Source organism: Equus przewalskii, chromosome 26 (assembly GCF_037783145.1).
Source record: "Equus przewalskii isolate Varuska chromosome 26, EquPr2, whole genome shotgun sequence".
NCBI lineage: Eukaryota > Metazoa > Chordata > Mammalia > Perissodactyla > Equidae > Equus > Equus przewalskii.
Genome location: NC_091856.1, coordinates 38,552,744 through 38,579,429, shown reverse-complemented (window position 1 = coordinate 38,579,429; position 26,686 = coordinate 38,552,744). Strand labels below are relative to the sequence as shown.

The window sequence follows — 26,686 nt, the reverse complement described above, 5'->3', positions numbered from 1 at the left end:
ACCCAGAATACAGCCCAGAGAGACTGAGAGATGGGGACCATGCACGAGAGGTGAAGAGTCTTGAAGGATAGATAGATAGGGCTGTTTAGCATCTGGCTGGATTTCCTGAAAAAGGATAGGAAGGGAGCAATATACGAAGATAAACTGGCTTCAGTTTTTCCAGACTTGTCTAAACACATCAATTCTCAGATCCAGGAAACCAACAAATTCCAGCCAGGACAATTAAAAAGAAACGCACATTTTCTCTTACAAGACCGTAGAGGAATCCAGAGATGGAAAATGAGTTGTGTACAAAGGAAGGGCCACAACATCAGAGGCCAGGGATGGTGAGCGATGATTTTGACAGCCAAGACAATACAATTATTAATCTAGAGGTCCACACCCAGAGAAACTATCTTTCAAGAATGGGGGCAAAATAAAATTTTCAAACAAAAGAAAATTGAGAGTTTACCACCAACAGGATGTCACTGAAGAAAATTTCAGAGGAAAGACTTCAGAAAGAAGGTGAAATTCAAGAAGGAATCCTGAATGAGGATGAGTTAGTTATCTATTGTTGCAGAACAAATTAAACTTAGTGGCTTAAAGCAATAATTCTTTTCTTGCTGTTTCTGTGGGTTACGAATTCAGGAGCAGCTGCAGCAGGTGCTTCTGGCTTGGAGTCCCATCTGCTGGGGTCACGGTGTCCTCCAAAGGCTGACTGGGGCTGGCGGACCCACTTGCAAGATGGCACATTCTTTGGCTGTGGCAGAGTGTCTTGGCTTCTGGTCTCCACAGGGCTGCTTGCGTGTCCTCAAGCATGTGGCTGCTTCCCTAGGGTACATGATTGAAGAGGAAAGCCACGAGAAGGCCACGTGCCTTTCAGGACCTAGTCTCAGGAGTCGCTGAGAGTCACAGCATCCCTTCTGTCTTGTTTATTCATTAGAAGCCAAGACTAAGTCCAGTCCTTTCTCAAGGGGCGTGCAGGGCAATTAGGCTCCCCCTTTTCAAGGAAGGAAAATCAAGCAATCTGTGGACACATTTTAAAACCAACCAAAATATATTAGATATATAGGGAAATCTAAGCAAACATTAACTGTATATAATAATAATTATTATTATTACTATTTGTGGGGCGGCGGGGAACAGGATAGAACTGAAATAACACCAATTATGGCATATAAGTAGGGAGGAGTGATTGAGGTAAGGCATTTTAAAGTACTTGAATTGTTCATAAGGAGGGAAAAGATATTAACTTTAAATTTTAGTAAGTATGTATATTAAAACAACTGGGATAACCACGTAAACTAGGAGTTATCCAGTGTGTACCTTCCAATGAAGGGGGCGGGCAGGGAGATGGGATAAGAAAAGGAAAAATAAGCTCAATCTTAAGAAGAAAAGAGGAAAACACTCAGAAAACACATAAGGTGGTAGAAATATATCAGTAATCACAATATATGTGAATGGATTAAACTCTCTAGTTAAAGATGAAGTTGTCAGATTGGACTTTTAGAAATTCAGATGTAAGCTGTTTTAAGAGACAAACCTAAAATATAATGACGCCAAAAAAGAAAAGCTTGAGTAGTTTTGTAAATATAAAGCAAAATAGATATTAAGGCAAGAGACGCTACTGGTGATAAAGAGAGTACATGCCTAATAATAAAAGGCTGAATTTACCAGGAAGATATAACAACCCTAAACTTGTAATCACCCAATAACATAGCCTCAAAATATATAAAATATATTTTAATATATTTATTAATAATATATTTATTAATAATATGTAATTTAATAATAAATATATAAAAATATATAAATCACAAAAGATGTGCAGACAGTTCACTGAAGAGGATATAGAGATGGCATAAGCACATGGAAAGATATTCTATATCATTAGCCATTTGAAAAATGCAAATTAAAACTACGAGATACCAGTACCCCCCAATCAGCATGACTAAAATGAAAAATGGTGAAAACACCATATGCCAGAGAGGATGTGGAGGAACTGGATTGCTCATTCATTATGGGTGGGACTGTCAAATGACACAGCCACTCTCGAAAAGAGTTTGGTAATTCCTGTTAAAACTAAAATCAACTTACAATATATGATGGTTAGTTTTATACGTCACCTTGGCTAGGGTATAGTGCCCGGTCGTTTGGTTAAACAATGTTCTAGATGTTGCTGTGAAGGTATTTTGTAGATGTGGATAAGCTTTACGTCAGTAGACTTTGGGTAAAGCAGAGTAACCTCCATAATGTGGGTGGGCCTCACCCAATCAGTGGAAGACCTGAAGAGAAAAGACTAAGGTCCCCCAGAGAGGAAGGAGTTCTGCTTCCAGACTGCCCTGGGATGCAAGACTGTGACATCAACTCTTCCCTGCGTCTCCAACCTGCCGACCTGCTCTGCAGACTTCAGACTTGCCAGCTCCCACAGTTGCATGAGCCAATTCCTTAAAATAAGTCTGTCTCCCTCTCTCTCTCTCTCTCTCTCTTACATATATCTCTGTTGGTTCTCCTTCTCTGGAGCACCGTCACTAAACACATCATACAACTCAGCAATTGTATTCTTGGGCATTCATCCCAGAGAAGTAGACATTTTCATGCAGGAACATGTACATGAATGTTTATAGCAGCTAACTGGCAATAGCCCCAAACTAGAAACTGCCCAAATATCTTCCCGTGGGTGACTGGCCAAGCAAATTATGGCCCATTCCCACCATGGGATGCAATTCAGCAATAAGGAGGGAACTACTGACCCATGCAACAACATGGATGCGCCTCGAGGAAATTATGCTGAGTGGTGAAAGCCAGTCCGAAAAGGATCCATTATGCGTGACCGACTTAGGCAACAGTTGTGAAATGACACAGCTCCAGAGATGCAGAGCCAACGTGGATGTGGCTGCAAAGAGGCAGTGCAAGGGGGTCTTGTGGTGTTGGTTCAGTTGAGTTTCCTGGTTGTGGCGGTGGTTACGCAAGGCTATACGTGTGGTAAAATTGCAGAAGCTACACACGTATGCACACACACACAGGAGTGCAGGTAAAACTGGTGAAATACGAATAAGAGCTTTAGATTGTACCAACATCAATTTCTCGGTTTTGCTGTTGTAATACAGCTGCACAAGATGTTAATGCTGGGGGGCGCTGGGGAAAAGGTACATGGGACGTCTGTGTACATTTCTTTGCAATCTCCTATGAATCTATAATTATTTCAAAGTAAAAAGGTGAGATAAAACAAATATTTAAGAAAAACGAATTATGTATATATCTCAAGACTGGTCAGAACTGTAAAGAAAAATTGACAAGCCCACATCACAGTGGTAAATGTTAACATATATCTCTCAATAATTGATAAGCCATAGTAGATCTGAACTTACTAATAATGTGGATCTAATGGACAGACAGAGACCAATGCACGCACTGACAGGAGGACACACATTCTTCTCAAGCACACATGGAGCATTTATAATGGCTTATGATGACAAGCTAGCCCAAAAAGCCAACCCAACAAAGGTCACAATATTGCAGAGACTGCTCTCACACAGACCACACGCAGGTGAGCTAGAAAAACAAAATCCAGCGAGAACTAGAAAAAGCCCAGGCATTGGATATTGAAACAACACACCCGGGGGCTGGCCCAGTGGCACAGAGGTTAAATTCGTGCGCTCTGCTCTGGTGGCCCAGGGTTCGCAGGTTTGAATCCCAGGCGCAGACCTACTGCCACTCACCAAGTTCCGCAGTGGCGGCATCCCACATACAAAATAGAGGAAGACAGGCAGAGATGTGAGCTCAGGGCCTTTCTTCCTCACACACACACACACACACCCCTAAACAACTCACGTGTCAAATGAGAAATCACAATGAAGATAGGGAAAAAATTACCTAAAAGATAACAAGAAGAGCATACATTGAAAGCCGGGAGCAGAGGGAAATTCATACATACATTCACCACTCACGGCAGGAAAGAAGAACGGAACGACTGAGCACGAACTCCAGAAGTGGGAGAAAGAGTGGAATGAATACAAAGAATACAGAAGGAATTATAACAAGTTATTTAAAAATATATTCATTGAGCATACTATGTACCTGCCACTTTTCTTGATGCTGAGAAACAGGCAGACAAAACAGACACAAAATGTCCTGCCCACGTAAGAGAGAATAAGAAGGACTAGAGCAGAAATTAGAAAAATAAAAAACATACATTACGGAAACCATCAACAAAAGCAAAAACTTGGATGAGAAAACTAATGAAGCGCACAAGCAGCACCTAGATTAACAAAGAGCAAAAGAGATAAGGCAGAAATAAACAAGGCCAGGAACGCAAGAGAGGGAAACAAGGACGTATGCTGCAGAAATGAAGTGGATACTTCCACTTCATTCTGTTTGAAGGGGATAAATTCCTAGAAAAATACAAAACTAACTCAGGAAGAAACAGAAAACCTAACTAACCCCATGACTACCAAAGAAATGGAAATGCAGTCATGGGCCAGACAACGACGTTTGGGTCAACGATGGGCCACGTATACGGTGGTGGTCCCATAAGATTAGCAGCATAGACCTAGGTGTGCAGTAGGCACTACTATCCAGGTTGTGTAAGTGCACTCTGTGATGCTGACAGCCTTTTTCAAGGAACTGGCAAGCTGGTTCTGGGGAGGAGCCGAGGGCTCCAGGAAGAAAAGTCGAGAGAGGAAACCTTCTTCAGAGGTGAGGACTCACCCAGGTCTGCCGGGATGGAGGCCGTGGGGCGAAGGGAGCGCCCCTGGCCCTAGAGAGAGGCCGGGCACTCCCTGCGCAGGCGGCAGAGGCCCGGCCACGTGGCCCAAGATGCAGGAAAATGGGGCGGGAATCCTCTCTCCGTCCTACACAAAACCCACCTCCGGGGGAGCAAAAGCTTGCAATCAGCAAATCAAGACAACCTTTAGTGAGCGACAAGGAGAACCTCGAGGTAGATTACTCACCCAAGACCCCAAAGAGCCAATGGTAGAGCTGCGAACGGACACCCCGGGACTCACCGAGAGCTTCTGCGATCCCACCGCAGAGGACTGACCTCCAGGGCACCCAGGTTGACGTCCAGAGCAAACCGGCACGTCAGCAAGGAAGAGAGGAACAACCCCCAGAAAACGGATCGAAGGCTTGAGCAGATGCTTCTCAGAAGACAGGAGAGAGGCTCCACCCTGTCAGTGCCGAGGAACTGCCACAAGCATCCCAAGATTTCACCCGTGCCAGCTTCTCAGAAATCTAAAAATTGTGGGCCGCCCAGTGGCATAGTGGTTGAGTGCAGGGCACTTGGCTTCAGCCACCCAGGTTCGCGGTTCCAATCTCTGGCGTGGACCTACGCCATTCATCAGCCCTGCTGTGGCAGTGACCCACATATAAAGTGGAGGACAGGCACAGATGTTAGCTCAGAGCTAATCTTCCTCAAGCAAAAAAAAAAAAAAAAAAAAACTAAACTAAAAGTTGCACAATACCAAATGTTGGCAAGGATGTGGAACAACCAGAACTGTCATGGAGAGTGCCAGACAGCACATCATTTTGAAAATCACTCAGCATTTGCTAGTGAAGCTGAACACATGCTGCAACCACAATTCACTCCTAGGATGGTCCCCAGAGAAACACTCAGGAGTGTGCAAACATGCACAGCAGCAACCTTACTCCAGACAGCCTGGAGTCGGGAGCCTCTCACGCTCACAGATGGTAGGTAAGTTTGCACACTCACAGCAGAAAGCAATACAGCGACCAGAATGAAGGGACCACAACTTACGATGTCAACACGGATGACTCTCAAAAATATAATGCGAGTGAAAGAAGCAGGTTACAGAACAGTATGTCCAGTAAATAAAATATGGTTTGGAACCAGGAAAAACAACATAACACATGACTGTAGAGACGCAGTGACGGGAGAAAACTATAAAGAGAATCAAGAGAAGAACAAACACAAAACCCAAGAGAGTGGGCCCTCCGTCAGGACTACCACAGGCTGTCTGCCCTCCAGGCAGGCCTGTGTGTGGGTGCTCCCCCTGCACCCGCTCTTCTGTGTCTGCTGCATCTCGCCAGGCAGCACAGGCTTCCCCCACTGGGGAAGGATTTGATGAGTCTGCTTTCCCCCGACAGGTGGTGGGTGGACCTCCCCACCGAGTTCACCCCTTGCTCACTGTGCATGCACTGAGCCTGGCATGCCTCTGGCCCATAGGAGGCACTCAGCAAGCATTGGTTGATTGACTGAGTGAGCACATGAAGAAAGGCAAGTGAAGGGCCTTCTCCCATCAAGGTGTTTCGCACACAAGACACTGGCTTCCGACGAGGCGACTGAGGCAAGGGTGGCCAAGATCTCAGCAGGCCTCAGCGAATGCCCCTCCCTGAGGAGGCTGGACCCTGTGGGCAGAGGTGGGCTCTAAGGACCCCTCTCCCGAGGGCCTCTCCTCGCACCACCTCTTTCCCAGGCAGAGGCACTCCTCTGCTGCTAGGCGGGCCAGGCCTTGCGCAGCACATCTGGAGCCGCGCCCCACCCGTTTCCAGAGGCCCAGGCACCCCACCCAGAGCCCCCTCCCGCCCGCCTGGTGGGCTCTTGCCAGGGCTGGCCTCCCCTCACACCCCCAGCCTGCCTGCCACGGCCCTTGAAAGAAGGAGCCTTTCCGCTCTGGTTCTGTCTTGGAGATAACTCACTCCCAGACTCTGTCCTGGCTGCTCCCTGCTCCCTGTCCACCTCCCTGTCTCTCCTCGCAGGCTAATCTGGGCCCTCAGCCATGAGCCCATCTCCCAAGGACAGCATCCAGGCTTCCACTCCCTGCCCCATCCTCCCAGGCCTGGGAGGTCTTCGTCCAAGGACGAGCCAGGTGGGTGAGGTGGGGCTGGCAGCGCAGGGGGAGCAGGCCTGCAGCACTGCGTCTGGGCCCTTTCATGCCGGGCTCTCTCAGCCGCCTTTGTCCTTTCCTTTTCAGCCTGCTGTGCACGCCTCTCCCTCCTCTGGGCTTTCCGGGGTGGAAGAAAGGGCCTGGGGGAAGGGAGGAGGAGTGCTGGCGGGAAACCGTGGCCTGGGGCCCTGTGCTGGCCGCACCCAGGGCCTCTCTGCTGGCGCCCAGCCAGCCGGAGCTTTGAGGCAGCTGAGTGACCTCCCGGGGCTCCCACCCTTCCCGTCAGGGTCCTGAGCTGGAAGAAAGGCTCTTTTGCTGGGCCTGTGGCACCAGACCCTCAGCCCGGGCAGTCGTCCCAGCTGGTTCCAGCCAGCCAGGGTGTTGCCCAGATTCTGCCCCCATCAAATGCTGCCTTTTGGACCCCCACCTCCTCACCCCCAGTCACTGGTGCTCCCGGGTGGTCTTGCCACTGGCTCCCTTCTGCTGTACGGCTGGGATTCCCATTTTGCCGAGGGGATGAAGTGGGGGTGGCCACTGGCCAGGAAAAGGAGTGATGCTTGGCCAGGCTGGCAGAGAGGGCGCATGGGGATGAAAGCAGAGGCCAGACATTTCGTGGGCTAGAGGGGCAGTGCTGGGCTCTGGGGCTGACTGAGCACTGGCCTATCTCAGCCAGCATCCAGGCACCTTGGTGCTGACAAGTTTCCTGGGTCTCTCCTTTATCTGCAGGAGGAGACTGTGTGCAGAAGACCCTTCCTGCTCCCTCCTTCAGGCAGGAGACAGGGGCTGGGCCCATTTGAGCGTGAGTCCTCTTGTTTCTGGGCTTGTGTGACCATGGCACCCTGCCCCTCTCTGCCTGCACCCTCACCTGTCACCTGGGCGCTGGGTGCTGTAGGTCTGGATTCACGCCGCTTGGCTGCTCAGCTTGGAGCTCCCAGCACCTTAAGGGCAGACCCCACCTGGGTCAGCTGGGCATCCCTGGGCCTGACCACTGTGGTGCCCTGCCACGCAGCTCAGGGCTGGGTCAGCACCGCAGGCTGGCTGGCCCTTTTGTGCAGGAAGGGCATGGCAGGGACCTTCCCTCAGGACCAGGCCAGGGAAAAGCTGGGCTCTCCCAGCCGTGAGACCCTCCAAACAAGCCTACCTCAGAGCCAGCCCCACCCAGGCCTGGCCTCCTGCCTCCATGCCCAATGCACACCACACACCACGACCCCCCTGGAGAAGGGTGGGGGTTCTCTGGGTCCTGCGGGAGTGGAACCCCTGAGAGCGCACTGGAAGACCCTAGGCGGCAAGCACTAGGGGTCAAGGGGACAGGTGAGAGGGGATGAGTCTTTGGAGCTCAGCAGACAGGAATGAGAAGGGTGGGCGATAGCTTCTGGGCGCCAGGGCTGCGACCTGGGCACTGGGAGGAGCGGCGCGGTGACTCAGCCGCCGCGGCTCTCACCTGCGCTCCGGGAGCGGGCTCCGGAGGGCGGGGGCGGGGCGGGGCGGCCCTGGGGGCGGGGCCAGCCGTGGATGGTGCCGGCCAGCGCCCCACCCCGGGAGCCTACCCCGCTGCCCCCGGATCGCGGCCTCCCGGCTCCCCGCCGCCCCTCCGTCAACGCCTCGACCGCCCGCGCACCCATCCATGGCCAGGAAGGTCCTGTCGCTGCTGCTGCCGTCGTTGCTGGCCGCGGTGGGCCTCGCCGGCCTCCTGCTGCTGTGCGTCCCCACCCGCGACGTCTGGGAGCCGCCCTCCCTCAAGGTGCACGCTCTGGCGTCCCGGCGCCCGGCGCAGTCCGCGGAGCAGCCGGCCCAGGCTGCGCCCGCGAGGCAGCCCTGGACCCCTACCCGCGCTCCGGCCCCGGCCCCGCGGGGTGGAGTCCCCGGCCCCGCGAGCACCGCTCCCGGCCCCGCGCTCTCTGCTCCCCGCCGGGTCCACCCGGCGGCAGCGGCGCTTCGTGGGCGACACGGTGCTGGAGGCCAAAGTCCCGGGAACTCCCTGCTTACGGACCCTGTCACGGGTGCGGCCTAGGGGCTGTGTCTTCCCTGCCCGGACGCAGCCTCGGGGCTCCCTACGCCGCGGCAGGACACGCGCCTTCCAAACCAGTGCGGCCGCCAGGGGCACATCGACTCAGGGTTCGGCTCAGATGGGGTTCGACAGGCGCCGGGGCCCAGGGAACCCTCCCCACCAGCTCCGTGGCCCAGACAGTGCGGGCGCTGCCTTTGAGGGGGGCCTGGCGGGGGCAGCCAGGGCTGGTCCTAAAGCAGTTGGGGTGGGCTAGGCCAGATTTCCGGCTGACCCAGCCTCCAGGAGTCCGCCTGGCTCCCTTAACCCTTTATTGTCTGGGGGTGGGGGGGCTCCAAAGTCCAGTACCCCAGGATGGCAGGTCCCAGGGGTGGGCGCCCTGTAACCAAGGGTGACCACTGGGTGGGGGTGGGGTGGGGTGGACGGTTTGGCCTGCTGGTGCTGATGCTGGAGATACCTGGTGCGGGGGAGGCGGGGAGGGGTTCCTCCTCCCCTCAGGAGGGTGTGTTCTCCAGCTGGGCTCCCCCTGTCGGAATCCAGGCCCTTGGGGGCAGCTCCTGGAAGGTGGCATTTGCAAGCTGGGTGCCAACCTCTCCTCACCTGCAAGGAAGGTCCGGCCAGTGCCCCTCAGCTCTTCAGAACAGAGCTCTTTCTGGCCCTGGCTTTGAGGCTCAGGAAGGGGGTGTCTTAGGCAGCCCCAGCCCCGCCTCCCCCACCCTTGCTTTGGCATCCTCAGGTTGGGCTGAAGTCAGAGAGATGGGAGCACAAAGGAGAAAGGAAGAGCGGCTCAGGGGTCCCTCCTGCAGCTGGGCTTCTCTCTCCCAGCCTGGGGGCCTCATGTCCCCAGGACAAGGTTCTAAGGGTGGTCCTGGGACCCTCTGACTCTGACACAGCCCCTCAGCTTGCCTTTACCAGGTAGGCTCCTGCAGTCAGAGGGGAAGAGGCTCCTGGCCACCTATCCCTGCCCCCATCCTCCCCCCAACCAAGCTGTGTCACTGGCTGTCCCTGGCCTTCTCAGAGCCTCAGAACTTCATTCTGAAGCTTCCAACCTCGACACAGGGTGGGGTGGGGTGGAGAGCTGGGGGAGGCAAAGGGCATGGCCATCAGGCCTCTGCCCACACCCCGAGACTGCCCTCCACCCCACCCCTAGTATGGGATTGTTCTGGACGCTGGTTCTTCCCACACGTCCATGTTCATCTACAAGTGGCCGGCGGACAAGAAGAATGACACAGGCATCGTGAGCCAGCACAGCTCCTGTAACGTGCACGGTGAGAGTCCCCGAGTGCTGGGCGCTCTCTGGCCTGGATCCCCACTCCCTGGAGGCCTCAGGGGCCCTCTCCAGCCTTAGCTCTGTAGGCCCAGCAGTCAGGTCCCTTTGTTGATACTGAGGGGTGGGGGGGCTCACTCCAGGCAGATGCTACAGGACCCCCGGAAAGAGAGGCTGGGCCCCTGGGCCTGGAAGGTGCTGGGGGCAGTTCCATGCTAGAAAGAAAACCCCAGATACTGGTTGGGCCTTTCCCGACCCAAGATTGGCCTTTATACCGCAGATGGAACAGGAGGGGCTCCAAGGAGCTGGTGGACACACCCAGGCAGCCCCCTGGGTGGCTAGGCTGGGTTGACAGTGCTTTGTTGTGGCACCTGTGTGCACACCCACTGGGCAGGTGGCAGCCTCAGAGACTCTGGGTGGCCTGCAGGTCCCTTTGTGTCTCTGAACTGGGCGTCTCTGAGGCTTATGCTGGGAAGGTGTATCTAAGCTGCCACCTGGTTTGGGAGCCAAAGCCCCCCAGCCCTGCTGGCCTCTGGCCTGCCTAGGTCTGACCACCTGGCAGTCTTTAGGTGGGGGCATCTCCAGCTATGCAGACAACCCTTCCGGGGCTGGGCAGAGTCTTGTCGAATGCCTGGACCAGGCGCTTCGGGACGTGCCCAAGGACAGACACAGGGGCACGCCCCTCTACCTGGGAGCCACGGCAGGCATGCGCCTGCTCAAGTGAGTGTGCCCACCCCCCGACCTTCCTGGCCCCAGGCCCACACAGCAGCCCGGGCATAGGGTGGGCCCCACATGCCCTCCACAGCAGCCCTGGACTGGGCCCCCCTCAGCTGGCTGGGCAGGTGCCATGCTCCCCAGCAGCAGGATCACAGCCACCTGGGAGCTGCCCCTCAGAGTCCTCCTTGTGTCACAGCCTGACCCGTCCAGAGGCCGCGACCAACGTGCTTGCAGCTGTGACCCGGACACTGACGCAGTACCCTTTTCACTTCCATGGGGCCCGCATCCTCTCGGGCCAGGACGAGGGGGTGTTTGGCTGGGTGACTGCCAACTACCTGCTGGAGAAGTTCATCAAGGTGGGCCTGGCAGCTGGCCCGATGAACTGGGGGTCACGGGCACCCACCCACTGGCTCACCCCAATCTCCCCTGTCCACAGTATGGCTGGGTGGGCCAGTGGTTCCAGCCAAGGAAGGGGACGCTGGGGGCCATGGACCTGGGGGGCGCGTCCACACAGATCACCTTTGAGACAGCCAGCCCAGCTGAGGACCCAGCCAATGAGGTCCAGCTGCGGCTCTACGGCCAGCACTACCGCGTCTACACCCACAGCTTCCTCTGCTATGGCCGTGACCAGGTCCTCCAGAGGCTGCTGGCTGGAGCCCTCCAGGTGCCCCATGACCCCCAGCCCACTTGCCCTGGAGGGAGGGGGTGAGAAGGGATGGGGCCAAGGGCCCAGAGCAGAGCTGGACAGCAGGCACATTGAGGGGCTTCTCCAGGCAGCAGCCACCGAAGCCGGGCTTAAACTACTGGAAGGACAGGTGGGGAGGGATCCAGCATGGGCAAAGGCCAGTGGCTGAGGCAGGCCTGGTGAGTGCCTGGCTGGGGAGAAAGGAGGCCAGGGCCAGATCTCAGGGGGCCTGGCCAGAGGTGTTGGGTTTTGTCCAGCAGGCAGTGGGCAGCCATGGATTGCTCCTGAACACAGAAGTGATATGGCCAGAGTGTGGAAGTTGTGGGAGCCTCATCAGGCTGGTCCTGGGGGATGCCCTGTGAGGGTCCGGGGTGAGGGTAGTGGGCAGTGCTTGGAGTGGAGGTGGTGTCACCTGCACCCTCGTCATTCCCCCAGACCCATGGCCCCCACCCCTGCTGGCCGAGGGGCTACTCTGCCCAAGTGCAGCTCCAGGATGTGTATGATTCGCCGTGCACGGCAGCCCAGGGACCCCTGACCTTCAACAGCAGTGCCAGCATCAGCCTGTCGGGCAGCAGCGAGCCGGCCCTCTGCCGCAGCCTTGTCTCGCAGCTCTTCAACTTCTCCTCCTGCCACTTCTCTCAGTGCTCCTTCAATGGCGTCTTCCAGCCCCCTGTGACAGGGAGCTTCATCGTGAGTCCAGGCGGTGGGCATGGGCAGCGGCACCCTGAAGCTGTGGGCTCTGGCCGAGCTGTGGCTATGCCCCTCACAGGCCTTCTCCGCTTTCTTCTACACTATGGACTTCCTGAGGACCGTGATGGGGCTGCCTGTGGCCACCCTGCAGCAGCTGGAGGCGGCCGCCACCACTCTCTGCAGCCAGACGTGGAGTGAGGTGAGGCTGGCTCCCCCCCGGGCCACACAGAGGGCTCAGCCAGCCCACATCATACCTCCTGTCACTCATTAGCTCTACAACTAGAGGGGGACCCAGGCCTTTCAGAGCACCCACTGCAATGGGGGACACACCACTACTCAGACTCAAAAAGTGGCCAGACTACGGCAGGGAGACCAGGAGCCAGACGAGATGGGGCCTGACCCTAGAACCAAAAGCTGGAAGGCAGAGGGAACAGCCAGTGCAAAGGCTCTGAGGCAGTGGGGAGCATGGGTGGAACAGGTGCAGGGAGGAGTTGGGGGGGATGCCCCACCAGAGAAGTGGAAGGCTCAGGAGAGACTTAGCTGGGCTGGGGGGTGAGGGAGCGAGGAGTGAAGACAGCTTCCAGGCTTCTGGCTTCTGCCACAGGCCAGATGCTGGTGCCAGGTAAAGGAGGATGGGGGTTCTGGGCATGTAGAGCATGAGGGCCCACCGGAGACTCCAGGAGAAACATCAAGTGTCTGCAGGCTCAGGGGGTGGCAGCAGCCCCATCCTGTCCTGTTTCTAGTCTCAGGCAGATGGGGGCGGGGCCGGGGCAGGAGGGAAGCCCAGGGTCCAGGGCTCAAGCCTGGAGCTTCTCCTGTTCCCCTGGTCGAGCGCCAAGGTTGTTGCAGCCTCTGCTCCTGGGTGGCCATCCCTGCCGACCCCTGGACCCTCCCAGGTGCAGGTGCTGGCCACCATCCAGAACTCAGGCTGTTCCTCCCAAGGGAACACTCCAGCTGAGGGCGGCCGCCTCGGCCTTCCTGGGCCCTGTGAGTGGTCTCTGGCCCAGCGTTACCGGTGCGTGTGTGTGTGTGTGCGCGCGCGCGCGCGTGTGGAGAGGTGCAGCATGTGCCAACCACCCCTGCCCGGGGGCCGAGACCTCCCAGTGAGCCAGCCGGACAGTCTCCCGTCTGCGTCCCAGCTGCAGGCTCGGGCGCCCGGCGAGCGGGCCCACCTGCCCAACTACTGCGCTGGGGCCACGTTCATGCAGCAGCTGCTGAGCCGAGGCTACGGCTTCGACGAGCGCGCCTTCAGCGGGGTGACCTTCCAGAAGAAGGTGGGAGCTGGCGGCGGGCGCAGGGGCGGGGCGCCCGGGCCGCGCTGAGGCTGAGGCCACGCCCCTCGCCCGCAGGCCGGAGACACCGCGGTCGGCTGGGCGCTCGGCTATATGTTGAACCTGACCAACCTGATCCCCGCCGACCCGCCGGGCTTGCGCAAGGGCACAGACTTCAGCTCCTGGGTCGTCCTCCTCCTGCTCTTCGCCGCCGTGCTCCTGGCCGCGCTCGTCCTGCTGCTGCGCCAGGCGCGCTCCGCCAAGTCGCCGGGCGCCATCTAGGGGCGGGCTGGGCACAGCTGCCCAGCCCCATCTCCCCCAGCCTTCCCCTCACGCCACCTCCCAACACCTCTGCCCCTAATGCAGCCCCGGACGGAGACCGGGACTCTGGTGCCCACGCAGGGCCAGGCGGGTGAAGGGAACTGAATCCTGCCCCTCCTGCCCCCTCCAGCCTTGACTTTGCCTCAAGGCCTTGTGCTCCCCCTCTTCTTTTTGGGGGTAGGGGATCAGACACCCCACAGCCCTCAGCCTGGGGCTCCAGGGAGTGGACCTTTTATTCTGATAATCAGGGCCCTCAGAGTCCCTCCTACCCCCACCCTCCAGAGTCCTGGTCTCTGGGGGAAAGGGGTCAGAGCCCACAGGCTAGGTGCCAGCCCAGTGCCTACTTGTAAAAATTTTGAATTAAAGAGTTTTTCCTAGAGCAGTGGAGAGAATGTTCATGGGATGGGGCCTCTTTGCCATTCCCTGCCCTCCCTCCCCACAGCTGTGTTAGCCATGAAGACCCACTCCTGGTCCCAAGGGAGGACCCCAGCTCTTCCTGCTCTCTTCCTCTCTGGGCCCAGACCTGGGCGGCCCTGCCCTGCTCCCCTCCTCTGCTGTGGTGGCCTGGAGTAGCTGCAGGATGGCTGGCCTAAGAGAGAGTCCTTGAGTCCCTTGAATCTCTGGCCAGCAGAGCCCCAGCAGCACCCTCAGATCTGCATCAGTGTTCCAGGCCAGACCGGAGGCTGGGCCCTGGCCTAGAGTTGGCCTGGGGGTGGGGGACACAGAGGTGGCAGAGGGGGAGGCAGTGAGCAAGGTGGCTGCCTAGGGTGCGGTCTGTGCTGGAAGAGACTGGGGGAGGGGGCAATTTCTCAACAGGAGGTGCTGTGGGGGTGTCGAGAACAGGGCCGGGAGGGACGCAGGGCCCCACGGCTCAGAGAGATGAACCTCTCAGAGCCTGGCTCTAGAGCCAAGCCACCCAATCACACAGGGACGCCACTTCCCTCCTGCTCCGATGCTGTTTTCTGCATCCCAGAGAGACAGCCCCCGCCCCACACCTGCCACTCCTGCAGCCCCTCCCTTCAGCACTGTCTCCTCTAGCGGCTGAGGGCTTGTCTTGGCTGCGTCTCCCTGACCCCCACCTTTCTGGGAAGTGAGCTCAGACACCACTTCTGCCTAGTCAGTGCTCTGTAGGGGAGAGGGCGGTCCCTGTTCTGCTCACCCCCTCCCCCTTCTGCCAGTTTCTGAGCTGTTTCACACCTGAGGGCAGCCAGCCCTGTCTTCCGAGTTCTGAGACACAGCTGAGACGAAGCACCGGGTTGGGGGGCTCATGGTTTTCTCCCGAGGACGTGAGCCAGAGGGACGTTTCCAGGTGGGATGGGAAGGGTGTGCTTTCAGGAGGCAACAGGTAGGGTGTAAGAGGGTGAATCGTACCTGCTTGTCGTGGGGCCCCAGGGAGCTAAAAGGCTGACACCTGGGGACCGTGGACAGCTCCCAGCTGGCTCTTCCCAGCAGCTCCAGGTCCCTCTTGCCCCCAGGTGGCCTCACTGAGAGCGGGTGCCCCATTACAACCACAGTGGCCACCAGCACTGGCCGAGTTCTGTGCGTGTGTTTTCACCCTTGTGTCTCGGAATGCCAGGTGGGTCTTTGGGCACACCTGTGCCTCCCTGCTCACCTGCCCGTCTGTATGCGCCTGGTGTCCCTGTGTTGCTGGGTGTTCGAGCCTCCTGGCCCAGGCAGGTCCCCTGCTCCAGAACGGGATCGGGGGGAAGGCTGGGGAGGACTGGGGGGACGGGGGGTGGTGTTGGCAGCCCGACGGGGAAGGGGCCGTGGGGAAGCGCATCTCGGGGAAGCTGAGCCGCAGCCAGTCCCTAGCCAGATTTATGGAGAACTGAGAAGATCCCCAGCTGCAGAGATCGCAGAAATTGAGGTACCCTGAAGCCTGGAGAGGTGGGGGTCCAGAACTGGAGGGAGGGGGAGGGGGCGAAGCCTGGAGATGCCGGCCCGCCCCCGCAGGAGGAGCGCGCAGGCGCACTCCCCGTGTGCGCGCCTGTCGCCGCCGCGCCTCCATTCCGGATCCTTTGCCGCAGCGTCAGCACCGCCGCCGCTTTCTCTCCTCCTCCTCCTCGGCCTACGCCTCCTCTTCTTCCTCTGCCTTCTCCTCCCGCTCTTCCTCCTCCTCCTCCTCCGACACGACGCCCGGAGCCTGCGCCGAGTCCCGGGCCGTGCGGTGCCATGCTGCCCCGGCGGCGGCGCTGAAGGATGGCGACGCCCGTCCCTCCGCCCTCCCCGCGGCACCTGCGGCTGCTGCGACTGCTGCTCTCCGGCCTCGTCCTCGGCGCGGCCCTGCGCGGTGCCGCCGCCGGCCGCCCGGGTGAGCGAGCGCGCTCGGCGCAGGCCGCGGGGCGCCCCGGGGCCGGAGATCGCCTTGCGGGGGTCTGGATGGGCGGCGCCGCTGTCACCCTCCCTGCCAGCCCCGCCTCGCCAGGGATGGGGTAAACAGGCCTGGCCCGGAGGGCGCGGCGCCCGGGCCGTCGAAGGGCTCCCCTGGAAGGGCCTTCTCCCAGGTTGCTGGGGGCGAACCTGAAGTTCATGCGCTTCTTGTCTTTGTCTCTGGGTCCGTGAACCTGTCTGTGTCTGTGTCTCCGGAGTGCTCTGCGTGGCCCGCCGCCGGAAGTCTGTCCTGTGCGCGCGTCTGTGTGCGCGCGTCTCGGCCCCGCCGGTGCGGGCCTGGCCCTGTGTGCCTGCCGGTCTTGCTGCCCGTGTCTGTCCCTTCTCTCCCGAGTTGGGGGTCGCAGTGCTGGTCTGCCTGTCCCCATGCCTCGGATAGTGTTGGGCACGCACCTTGCTTTGCTGTCATGGCGGGGTCTGAGGCATTTGTCAGCTTGTCCCAGGCATAAGGTCTTGTTCTGGCTTCAGTGGGGGCAGGAGGCACTTCCAGTCTCAGAGCTTCCTCCCTCACACCAAGCCGTGGAGGACCCAGCCATTCTGTCTTCTGTGCTAGGGGATGAGGGACACCCCAAGGGGAGACTCAGGCAGACAGCGATGAGCCCAGGGTCCTGGGAGACCCCGTCTCCTTCCCACATGGGCACTGAGGCTCCAAGTGGCCAAGGGCTACAAGAACCCACTATCGGAAATACACTCCCCAGGGTGTGCCCATACTTCACTCAATTCTCCTGGCAGCCCCATAGGAGAGATGCTATTTTTAGCCTATTTTACAGACAAGGAAACTGAGGCACAGAGAAGATAAGTGACTGGTACGTGGTGCAGCTGGGATGTCAACCTGGGCACTGTGCTTCCATGTGTGTGGCCTCAAGAGGCCAGAGCAGAGCAGGCTTCTTCCTGGGCAAGCCCCCCTGCACAGGAGGCTGGCAGGGCCAAGGGAGGCTCCCCAGGAGGCCTGAAGGCTGGAGCAGGGCTGGCCAGGGACGGTGGAGGCCACCTGCTGAGAGCCTGGCTCCAGGGCATGCAGGGCGGGGCCTCTTGATGAAATGGACTGTAGGGCTGTGCTGAGCCCCTGGCGTGGGCAGGTGCCATCTCAGGTGCTTTATGCTCACCCAGTTGCAGGGTGGGGTGCCAGCCACTCTCCAGCTGCCATTGTTCCAGGGCCCTCCTCCTGCACCCTGAGGCTGGAGTGGGGACTTTCCCAGGACTAAACAGGCAGCAGCTACGTCCTTCTGAGCAAGGGGCAGGGGCGCTGGGAGTGCAGGGAGACTCCTGGAACCCAGACCCCAGAGCCAGCTTTGTACCTCGGGCCCCTACCCTTGGCCTGGCACACTCTGGGTTGTTAGCACCAGGAGAGGGGACTACCTGGCTCCCAGGCACTCAGCCGATGGGTGGGGTCCAGACTGACCTGCTGGCACAGGCTTAATATTTAACTAGCTCCAGCCCCGGGCCCAGCTCACTGATACTGGCATCTGCAGATCCTGATTGTGCAGGATGGGGGATCCCTGGGATGGCGATGCTGGAAGTTGCTTGCAGGGATGCCTACGGCCAGGAGACTCTGAGTGTCAGGTTACCAAGGAAACCAAGCCAGGCTAGCCAAGGTCTAGAGGACAGAGGTGGGCATTCCCTGATCCCCCATGTCACCGTAGGCCACAGTGGTCTTCGTGCAGTGTGGGGTGGGGGCTGGACTGAGAGCAAGCGTCCTGGTCCTCCAGAGACACCCTCATCCCAGCCTCCCCAAGCATAATTGACGGTCCTGCTGGGTATCTCACTGGCTCTACTGGCTCTGCTGCCTGATAACTGGGGCCAGTGTCCCAGGCTTCAGGACATTCCTTAGCTTTGAGGCAACTCACCTTCTGCATCCCAGAGGGGAAACTGAGGCAGAGAAGGCCACTGTCCTCCATCCCCCAGCATCAGGATGGAACCCATTGGCTGAGTGTACAGGACACCGAAGTCTGGACCCCAAATCAGGAACTGGGCCTCCCTGGCACTCCCTGGTCCCTGGCAGTGTGGCTGCGGGAGTGACCCCAGTCTAGGTTCTGTATCTGAAGTGAGTGAGACTGGCAGACCCTGTCCCAGCAGGGCAGTGCCCAGCAGTGCTTCCGTGCCCTGGGGACCAGCAGACGTTAGACATGGAGGGTTGCTATCTTCCTGGCCAGCAGGGATTCTGTCATTTCCAGCTCAGCTCTCTAGGGCTATAGGATGACATAAGGGGGTTGGGGGCGCAGCCCTGATGTGGTAGGAGGGGTGGATGGCCAGCATCCTTTGTTCCTCCTGAGCCAGAGAGGGAGACCTGGGCCCCACCCTCTGGGGCTCCCAGTCTGGACTGAGGCTTGCTCTGGGGCACGTAGAGACCAGAGGCGGGACTTGGAGGGCTGTAGGCCCTGCCGGGGAGAGCTTTGTGTTGTCTGGACAGTGAGGGACAATTTCCGTGCAGAGGGCTGGCTCAGGCCTGGAAAGTGGACTCTGGGGAGTGGGTGGGGCAGATGAGTTCCGATAAGTCTTGGGACTGTTTGTCTTCCTGGTTCTGACCCCTGGTGGTTGGGAGGAAGGGCCTGCCCAGAACAATGGCCTGAGCCAGGCCTGGCCAGCTCTGTGGAGAAGGGGGAGGGGTGGCCGGGGCAGTACTGCCACTGGGCAGGGGCCGAGTCGGGCAGGGCTGTGACCCTGCTCTGCCTCTGCTTCCTTCCCAGATGTGGCCGCCTGTCCTGGGAGTCTGGATTGTGCCCTGAAGAGGCGGGCACGGTGCCCCCCGGGTGCACACATCTGTGGGCCCTGCCTTCAGCCCTTCCAGGAGGACCATCAAGGGCTCTGCGTGCCCAGGATGCGCCGGCCTCCGGGTACGGAAGAGCAGGATGTCCTTCCTCTGTCCCCTGCTGGATATGTTTTCCTCATGGCCTCAGCTCCCGGGTCCCCTGAGTTTTGTGGGATGCCAGGGACTCTCATGTCACTCTCCTTTCCAGATGGCACCAGCCCAGAGCCTGGCAGTGGGCTGAGGCCTGGGGCGCTTAGCTCCTCCCAGGGCAAGGAGTGTCCCATGTAGAATGCTGGGGTGATCCTGGGAGAGGCGGGTCATAGTGCCCCAGGCCTGGGTCCCTGCAGGTCTGCCTTAAACCCTTTGGGCACCCACTTCCCCACCCCTTGAGCCACCCTTGCTCTTTACTCAGCACACTCTCTCTCTCCACTGCTCACTCGTTTTGTCCACTTGATGTGTGCTGGGGGTGCCCCACCCGCTGACCCCAGCCCAGAGTCTGTGGGGACAGCCAGCTAGATGCTGAGTGATTTCAGGTGTGATGGGGCATTACAGAGGGCTGCTGGGAGTGCTGAAGAGTCTGGTGGGTGGCAGGGGCTTCCTGGAGGAGCATGTTCCTGGCCATGAGTGGGGTGGGGGACTGAGGAGTGGTCCTGCTGTAGAAGGCAGTGGGCTCTGCTCTTTCGGTACTGTGCAGAAGTGTCTACTTGCAGCCTCCGTCTGGACCATGGAGCCCATGACAAGGACAAAGGGGGCCCCGCCCCTAGCCACCCCCCAACAGCTGCCCTCCCTTCCTCCTGATGGCCTGGGAGATGTGGGGGGATGGCAGAGAAGGGGCTGAACAGGGTGATGCTCTGCCCACCCCTTTGTGGGTAATGGTGGGTAAGGGGCACCCCTGCCTTCCTCCTGCCTGGCCGTCGCACATGCCTGCAGCACCTCTGCCCCCTTGCCCCCACCCCCACTCTCCCTAGGAAGGCTTGGTGCACACTGAGCTCCTGCAGTTGTCACCATGACAACCTGGGATGGCCAGGGGCTGCAGGCTGGTACCTGGTCCTCAGGCGACCCGTGCCTGGGAGGAGCCTAGAGAGAGGAGGACGCCTGGGGACTGGCTCCAGGAGGGGCCCTCCCTCTAGGGAGACCACCTGCAGCTGGTGTTGCCAGGGAGGGGCTGGTGGCCTCTCCACCTAATGGCTCCTCACCCTTCTCAGCCGAGGGCCCACCCCAGCCCAGACTGGAAGATGAGATCGACTTCCTGGCCCGGGAGCTAGCCCGGCAGGAGGCGGGGCCCTCGAGGCTCACGGCCCCGCCCCAGCTTGGGGCGCGACAGCGGCTCCTGGAGCCTGGTGAGGACCCTGCCCCGCTTCCCTGCCCCTCCCCACCGCCCTGGACCCAGCCTGGTCCTGCTTTTCTAACTTGCCTTCTCTCTGCAGCAGCCACCCTGGGGCTCTCAGAGCGCGGCCAGGGCCCCGACCTGGGCCTCCCGTCCACTCGGGGAGCCCCCGCTCCCACGCCCCACACCTCCTTGGGCACCCCCGTGTCATCTGGGCCGGTGCACATGGCCCCCCTGGAGCCCCGGGGCGAGCGCGGTGACGGCCTCGCCCTCGGTAGGTCTCGGCGGGCGGGCGGGGAGGCAGGGTCCCGCGGGAAGGCCGTCCTCACCGCGCCCCTCCTCGCAGTGCTGGTTGTGGTGTGCTCCGTGGCCGGCGCCGCCGCCTTCGCCGTGGCCGCTCTTTGCTGGTGCAGGTGAGCAGGGGGCCGAGCGCGAAGGCGGGCGGGCGGGCAGGGGCGAGCGGGGATCTCAGGCTGCCCTCTCCGCAGGCTGCAGCGGGACGCCCGCCTGACTCAGAAGGCTGACTACGCGGCTCCGCCGGCGCCCGGCTCCCCGGCAGCGCCCGGGATCTCGGTGCGTCGCCCGCCCCGCCCCGGTCGCGCCGCGCCGCCGCGCGCCCCTCGGCCGGCCACCGCGGCTTGACCCTCCCTCCACACTCCCCCAGCAGCCCGGGGACCAGCGGCTGGCCCACAGCGCCGAGATGTACCACTACCAGCACCAGAGGCAGCAGATGCGGTGCCTGGAGCGGTGAGAGGCCCCGCCCCGCCCCGGGCCGGCCCACCTGCCCTAGAGTCCCCGCACCACCCCCGCGTTGGCCCACCCCGGGCCCCCGCCACCCCCACCCTGGGCCCGGCCACCCCAGAGCTCACCGCCCCACCGCCCCAGGCTCGGGCCCAGGTGCGCTGAGCGCCCATTTCTAGTCTGGGCCCCTGGCACCTGGGGGGTGCGGGAGGACCCAGCGATCCCGCCCACACCCAGGCATAAAGAGCCGCCCAAGGAGCTGGACTCGGCTTCCTCGGACGAGGAGGACGAAGACGGCGACTTCACGGTGTACGAGTGCCCGGGCCTGGCCCCGGTGAGTGCCCCGGGTTGGGAGCTTACAAGCTCCTCAGGGTCCTTCCTCCGGCGGGCGCCCCACCCCCGCCGCGCCGCCCGCCCCTCCCCCAGGCTCGCCTAACGCCCACCTTCGCAGACCGGAGAGATGGAGGTGCGGAACCCGCTGTTCGACCACTCCTCGCTGTCGGCGCCCCCGCCCTCGCTGTCCGAGCCCCCGCAGCAGTGACCCGAAGGCCCACACCCACCCTCTCCGACCGTTGGGCTCACCGGTGGGGAGGGGCAGGGCCCGGCGTTTCCCATTAAAGAGAGCGCGTTCTGACACTCGCGTGCTTGTGGCTGAGCCCCAGCCCTTGTTGGGGAGACCTCCCGCCCTGCCAGAACCTCTGTCTCCCTTGCGCCTGTCCTGAGTCCTGTTCTCTGAGTCCAAGTTCCCAAGCCAGGGCATGAGGGGACCCCAAGAGTCCAGGCATGGATGGGGAAGCCTGGAGACAGCCAATTCAGGTGCATTTCAAACCTGGCCCTAGTGCTGTAGGCTGCTCCTGCCAACCCCCCAGCCTCCACCCCCCACCCCCACCCCTGCCATTTGGGGCCATGATACGGACCCCCTAATGGGGGCCTGGGGCTTCCCACACTCCATAGACAGGGAGCATCTCTGTCCCCTGCTTGGTGAGCCCCCACCCCCACTGGGGAAGAGAGGCTTGAGTTTTCCATAGACACAGAGGACCAACCTCTTCCCTCCTCCAGACCTCATCCCACCACATTTCTGCCCGATGTTTCGGAGGGGAGGGGTGGAGTGCTGGACCAGGCCCCTCTGGAGTTGGTGCTGCTCCCTGAAAGACCCCATCCCAAATCTGAGAAAAAGGGCTGGTGAGCGGGCAACTGCCGACACCTGGCAGTGGGCAGCCAACACCTCCATTCCTGCCTGTTGTCCACCTGGGCTGGAGAGCAGGAAGGAACAGGACGGAGGCCCTGAGTGTGGGTTTGTTAGAGATCACACAGTGCCTGCCGTGAGCCCCAGCAGCACATATTTGGGGGGGAGGGCATGCCAGACAGAGGAACCTGAGGGACAAAGGGTGCACACACACACACAGGTAGACCAGGCTCAGCCCAGGGGGAACGCTGGATGTCAGGAAGAAGGGTGGGGGGGGGGGGAACGTCAGCTGAAGGCCCAGAGCGACCACACTGTGTCGTCAAAGGTGCTGAGTCTGGGCCGGGGAGAGGGGTTTCTGGGGCCCAGGCAGCAGTGGGGTTGGTGCAGATGGGGTGGAGGGATCGGCCCTGTCTGCCCCACCAAGGCTGGAGACGGCGGAAGGGTTGGGTTCAGAAGCCCCTCAGTGGTTCCTGGGCCCGGGGGTCCGGAGAATACTGGACTTCTGCCTCCTGGATGGATGGAGACAGCCCTCAAAGGGGAAGACAGGGCCTGTTTAGGACAGGTGGGTTCCTGAAGAGAGGCCAGTGGGCTGGGCTGGGGGAGATGGGGTCGCCCCACTTGGAGCTAATGGCTTGTCCTAAAGCAGTATGATCCTGGGGCTAGAGCCCACCCAGGCTGGGAAGTCCCCCACCCTGACTCCCAGGCTGTGGCCTTGGGCTGGCCCTCAGCTGGGGGCCTCAGTTTCCCTTCTGTGCACTGGTATGGGAGATGGGAGAGGCGAGTACAGGGAGCTGGGCGCCAGTGTGGGATGAGGGCAGGGTGATTAGGGTTGCCTGTCCGCTGTCGTTTAATCTGCATTAGGGGAGAGATCCACAGAGAGAAGTGGGGGGCAGAGAGGTTAACTCCTCACTCCAGAGCAGAGGCAGCCTGGCACCAAGCTGGGTCTGGCCCAGGGCAATCTGTCTCGCTGGCTGGACCCTGTAGACAAAGCACCGGGAGGTTCCCGTGGAGCTCTGGGGTCCATTCCTGGGGCCACCACTCTTGCCTGTCCCCCCTCCTGCTGGCCTGACCTGGGCAGAGAGCAGCCACACACATGTTCCCCATGCACCGCATCCTCTCTACGTTCTTGTGGGTCCCCAACCGGTCCCCAGAGTCCTCGCTGCCCATTCCCCAGGGCCCCAGTGAGGAGGGTCCCCCTTCCAGGGAAACTGCAACGAGATAGGAGCCGGCAAGGCCGGGCCAAGGAAGGAGGGGTAGGTGGCAGGGGTCCTCCAGGCGGTGGGGCCTCCCTCGGCCCACTTACTTGGCACAGGGCCCTGAGCAGTCAGCACTCCACGCCTCACCTGGCTTGTTCTCTTCCGTTGGCCCCAGGCTAGCTCACACAGAGCCAGCCCCCGCTTTCATCCAATCTCCTACAACCACCCTTCCTCCCACAGGCCCCGGGGTGCAGTGGGCTGCCCTGGGTCCAGGGCTTAGGGCCATGGAGGCCCTGGCTCCACAGGGACTCTGGAGACGCCGACCGTGGGCCCATTACTCTCCTCTGCTGCCCCTGCAGCCTCAGAGCCCCAGGCTGCTGGTCCTGTCCCTGCCCCAGGGACCCTGCCCATGAGGACCTTTCCTGGGGCAAAAGGCTGATCTTGCCTCTGCCCTCTGGCCAGACCCCGCCAGACCGCTGAGCCCGCCTGTGCGTCAGCTCCTTAGCAAGCTTCCCCAGCCTAGTGTCCTCCCAAAGTATAGGTGACAGATGGGTACACCCCCAAACCCCAGCATAGACCGTGAGGTGACACCTATCCATCTGGAGATGCCCCCACCCCGCAAGATCATGGCGTGGGACCACGCTTGGCACAGAAAGGTGGTGTGGTCCCCTCGACAAGACCTTAGGAAGTGGGAACGTCCCCAGCAGCAGACCCCAGGAGGTGACATCCTTCCACTCAGTTGAGACCCACTCTCCCGCCAGCCCGGTTAGCTGGCTGGACTGGTCCAGATTCCAAGTGCCCCAGCTGCACCCCCTCCCCCAGGTGCACGGCTCAGAGGAGTGGGTCTCGGTTCTCCGAGCAGAACAGAAAGGGATGAACCAAACTCCAGTGCGGAGCACAGGTTCCTGGAGGAGCCCCCGGGATATCCTGGAGCTGCTCCTGGACGAGGACGGGGCGGCTCCCCAGCCTGGGTGGGCAGGGAAGGCGTAGAGGGAGGGGTCTGCCCAGCCCTGGACCGCAGCCGCACCTCTAGATGGTCCAGGGCAGCGTCTGCAACTCAGGACAGAGGGACGGCCCCTCTTGCTGCCTGCTGCGGCTGGCAACTGGCACCCACTTCTGATGCCCTGGCTGCACCCCCCCCGGGGACCCCCTTAGCCACCTGCCAGCCTGTGTGTCCCCACCTTCCCAGGGGGTTCCCTGACTACCCCCCCGCTCCACCCCTTGTTGAGCATAAAGTGTGTGTTGGCTCTTCTCTGCTGCCTTCACTCCCTTGGAGTCAGGTGGCTTGGAGCTCGGCCACCAGGGGGCCTTCTGGGCCCAGGTCTGGACTCTGCCCTGCTCAGGCCAGCCCTTCCTTGGGACAAGTGGGCCGGCAGTTAGACTCTGCCCTTCTCTCCCTGGGGTGCCCCTCGGGCTGGGTGCTCTGCCACTGCCCTGGCTGCTGTTGTCTGTGAGGGGGTGGCAATCCACAGGCTACTGGCCGGCCCTCTGTTGGGGGCATGCCCCGCTGGTGGCCGCTTCTTCAATAGGTGCCCACCAAGGGGCTGGCCCCGGAGCTGGTTTGGGGCTCAGCTGGGAGGGTGACAGTGTGCACCTGATTCCGAGGTGCTCGAGAGCAGTGGAGCTGGAGTCAGATGCCTGCCCCGCGGCCTGGCGAGTTCCGAGGCCTGGGGGGAGTCGGCAGGATGAGGCCCTGCTTTCTCTTTGAGTCACGCTCTCTCACCTGCTCTTCTTCTGAGCGGCTCTCATTCTGACCCATTTCTGCACCAAACCTCGGAGCCCCGTTTCTCACCAGCAGGTTCCCACGACTGCGACCCGGTGGCTGCCAACGGGAGCTGGCAGGCTGGTAGAGGCCCAGCTTTTGCACACACATGCCTCATGGTTTCTGACAGCACCCACAGCCCTCCCTCCCCTCCCTCGATATTGCACAAGGCCCCACCACAGCTTGGTGGTTATGCAGGGGGTGGGGAGCCCCAGAGGGGCCAAACTGGCCCCCTCTCCTGGACTTGCCTCTGCCCCCCCCAGTGGGTCTGCTGCCAGCTCCCTGGTTCCACCCCGATGGCAGTCTGGTCCTCACTGGGGACAAGAGCTGGGGGAGGCCAGCAGCCCTGCGACCCGAGCATGCAGCAGGACAGGGATGGTGGGGCAGTGGGAGGCCCTCAGGATGGCACGAGGTGGCAGACTGGGCAACGGTTCCTGATTGCTCTTCCTTACACAACCCCCGGTTCACAGCCCCCAAGAACCTGAGCAGCCTGAGGCCTCCAGGATGCTGAGCATGAGGGAGGAGCCTTGCCGCATGCACCACGTCCAGGACCAAGCAAGGATCCGGCTGGGGTGAAGGAAGCTGAGAGGCACCACCTCAGCTAAGAGTGGGGTGAGGGCTGGAGTTCGGGGAAGTCTGGCCGTGCTGGCTTGCTGCATCTCCAGTTCAGAGGAACCAGAGCAAAAGGGGAAGGAACTGGACCTCCAGGTCAGGGCCCCCGGGCTGGCTGGAGGCCGGGGAGGAGAGGGACTCTGGACATCAGCCTTCCTTTTCCTGGAGCGGGTGCCAGCCCCCTGCCCGTCCCCGTCAGAGACACAACGACGCCTTCTCCTTCCAGCCTGGAAAGCCCCCTCCCTTCCCCACCCCCATCCTGGGCTGTGGGGGCTGGAGGAAGAGACCTGGAGCCCCCAAGGGCAGCCCTCCCACCCCATGTTCCTTCTGCTTGGCCAGGAGCCAGGGCCCACCCACAGCCAGGGGCTTCTATGGACACACGTCCTTGGGCGGGGAGAGAAGGTGTGGTGGCCTATAGTCCACTCCGGGGCCAGCCCAGCCTGGCATCTGCCCACTGTGGGCATGTGCTGGGGCCTCGTGTGGACAGACTCTCTTAGGACCCCCGACGGACCCCTCTTCTGAGAATCTGGGTTCTGGGATAAGGTGTCCTAGACGAGGCAGGGGTGGGGTTGGGTGGGGTGGGATGGCCCAATTAGAAGCAATGGGAGAGGGGCCAGCCCCATGGCCAAAAGGGCAAGTTTGCAGGGTTCACTTCTGCGGCCCGGGGTTTTACTTGTTCCGATCCTGGGCGCGGACATGACACCGCTCATCAGGTCATGATGAGGTGGTGTCCCACATGCCACGGGAGGAAGGACCTAAAACTAAAATATACAACTATGTACTGGGGGGATTCAGGGAGAAAAAGCCAAAAAAAAAAAAAGAGAAGAAGAAGATTGGCAACAGTTGCTACCTCAGGTGCCAATCTTTAAAAAAATAAATAAAAATGAAAAAAATAAAATAGAAGCAATGGGAGAAACTTCAGCCACCTGGCAAAGAGCTGAGCAC

At 60.2% G+C, this 26,686-nt stretch overlaps 2 protein-coding genes and 1 long non-coding RNA gene across 14 annotated transcripts; 2 read left to right on the top strand and 1 right to left on the bottom strand.

The window, feature by feature from the left end:
* Window positions 1–529: 529 nt before the first annotated feature.
* On the bottom strand, window positions 530–13,728 carry LOC139079702 (uncharacterized). 2 transcript variants are annotated; one of them, XR_011533559.1, is made up of 4 exons: window positions 12,035–12,157; window positions 10,973–11,151; window positions 9,287–9,429; window positions 530–1,006 (listed from the first exon to the last, which is right to left on the bottom strand). It is a non-coding gene; the product is annotated as an uncharacterized lncRNA (long non-coding RNA). The 2 variants fall into 2 exon arrangements; XR_011533558.1 differs by lacking the exons at window positions 530–1,006; window positions 9,287–9,429 and adding an exon at window positions 13,592–13,728 and having other exon boundaries at window positions 10,331–11,151; window positions 12,035–12,168.
* On the top strand, window positions 8,189–14,159 carry ENTPD2 (ectonucleoside triphosphate diphosphohydrolase 2). Of its 8 annotated transcripts, none has more exons than XM_070596276.1 (9): window positions 8,189–8,939; window positions 9,980–10,097; window positions 10,666–10,816; window positions 11,010–11,169; window positions 11,250–11,477; window positions 11,934–12,188; window positions 12,268–12,387; window positions 13,085–13,462; window positions 13,538–14,159. In XM_070596276.1, the coding sequence occupies exons 1-9, from the start codon at window positions 8,337–8,339 to the stop codon at window positions 13,739–13,741; spliced, it is 2,217 nt and encodes a 738-aa protein (XP_070452377.1). In that variant the 5' UTR covers window positions 8,189–8,336; the 3' UTR covers window positions 13,742–14,159. The 8 variants fall into 8 exon arrangements, with proteins under 8 accessions (XP_070452377.1, XP_070452381.1, XP_070452379.1 ...); XM_070596280.1 differs by having other exon boundaries at window positions 8,302–8,565; window positions 13,328–13,462; XM_070596278.1 differs by having other exon boundaries at window positions 8,316–8,565.
* NPDC1 (neural proliferation, differentiation and control 1) lies at window positions 14,156–26,669 on the top strand. 4 transcript variants are annotated; one of them, XM_070596284.1, is made up of 10 exons: window positions 14,957–15,089; window positions 15,256–16,091; window positions 18,856–19,002; window positions 20,123–20,257; window positions 20,345–20,518; window positions 20,591–20,657; window positions 20,733–20,817; window positions 20,912–20,991; window positions 21,223–21,319; window positions 21,437–21,619. In XM_070596284.1, exons 2-10 carry the CDS (start codon window positions 15,980–15,982, stop codon window positions 21,524–21,526), a joined length of 987 nt encoding a protein of 328 aa, XP_070452385.1. In that variant the 5' UTR covers window positions 14,957–15,089; window positions 15,256–15,979; the 3' UTR covers window positions 21,527–21,619. The 4 variants fall into 4 exon arrangements, with proteins under 4 accessions (XP_070452387.1, XP_070452386.1, XP_070452384.1 ...); XM_070596286.1 differs by lacking the exon at window positions 21,437–21,619 and adding an exon at window positions 25,600–26,669 and having other exon boundaries at window positions 14,156–16,091; XM_070596285.1 differs by lacking the exon at window positions 21,437–21,619 and adding an exon at window positions 25,600–26,669 and having other exon boundaries at window positions 14,156–16,091; window positions 20,909–20,991.
* The last annotated feature ends 17 nt before the right edge of the window (window positions 26,670–26,686 follow it).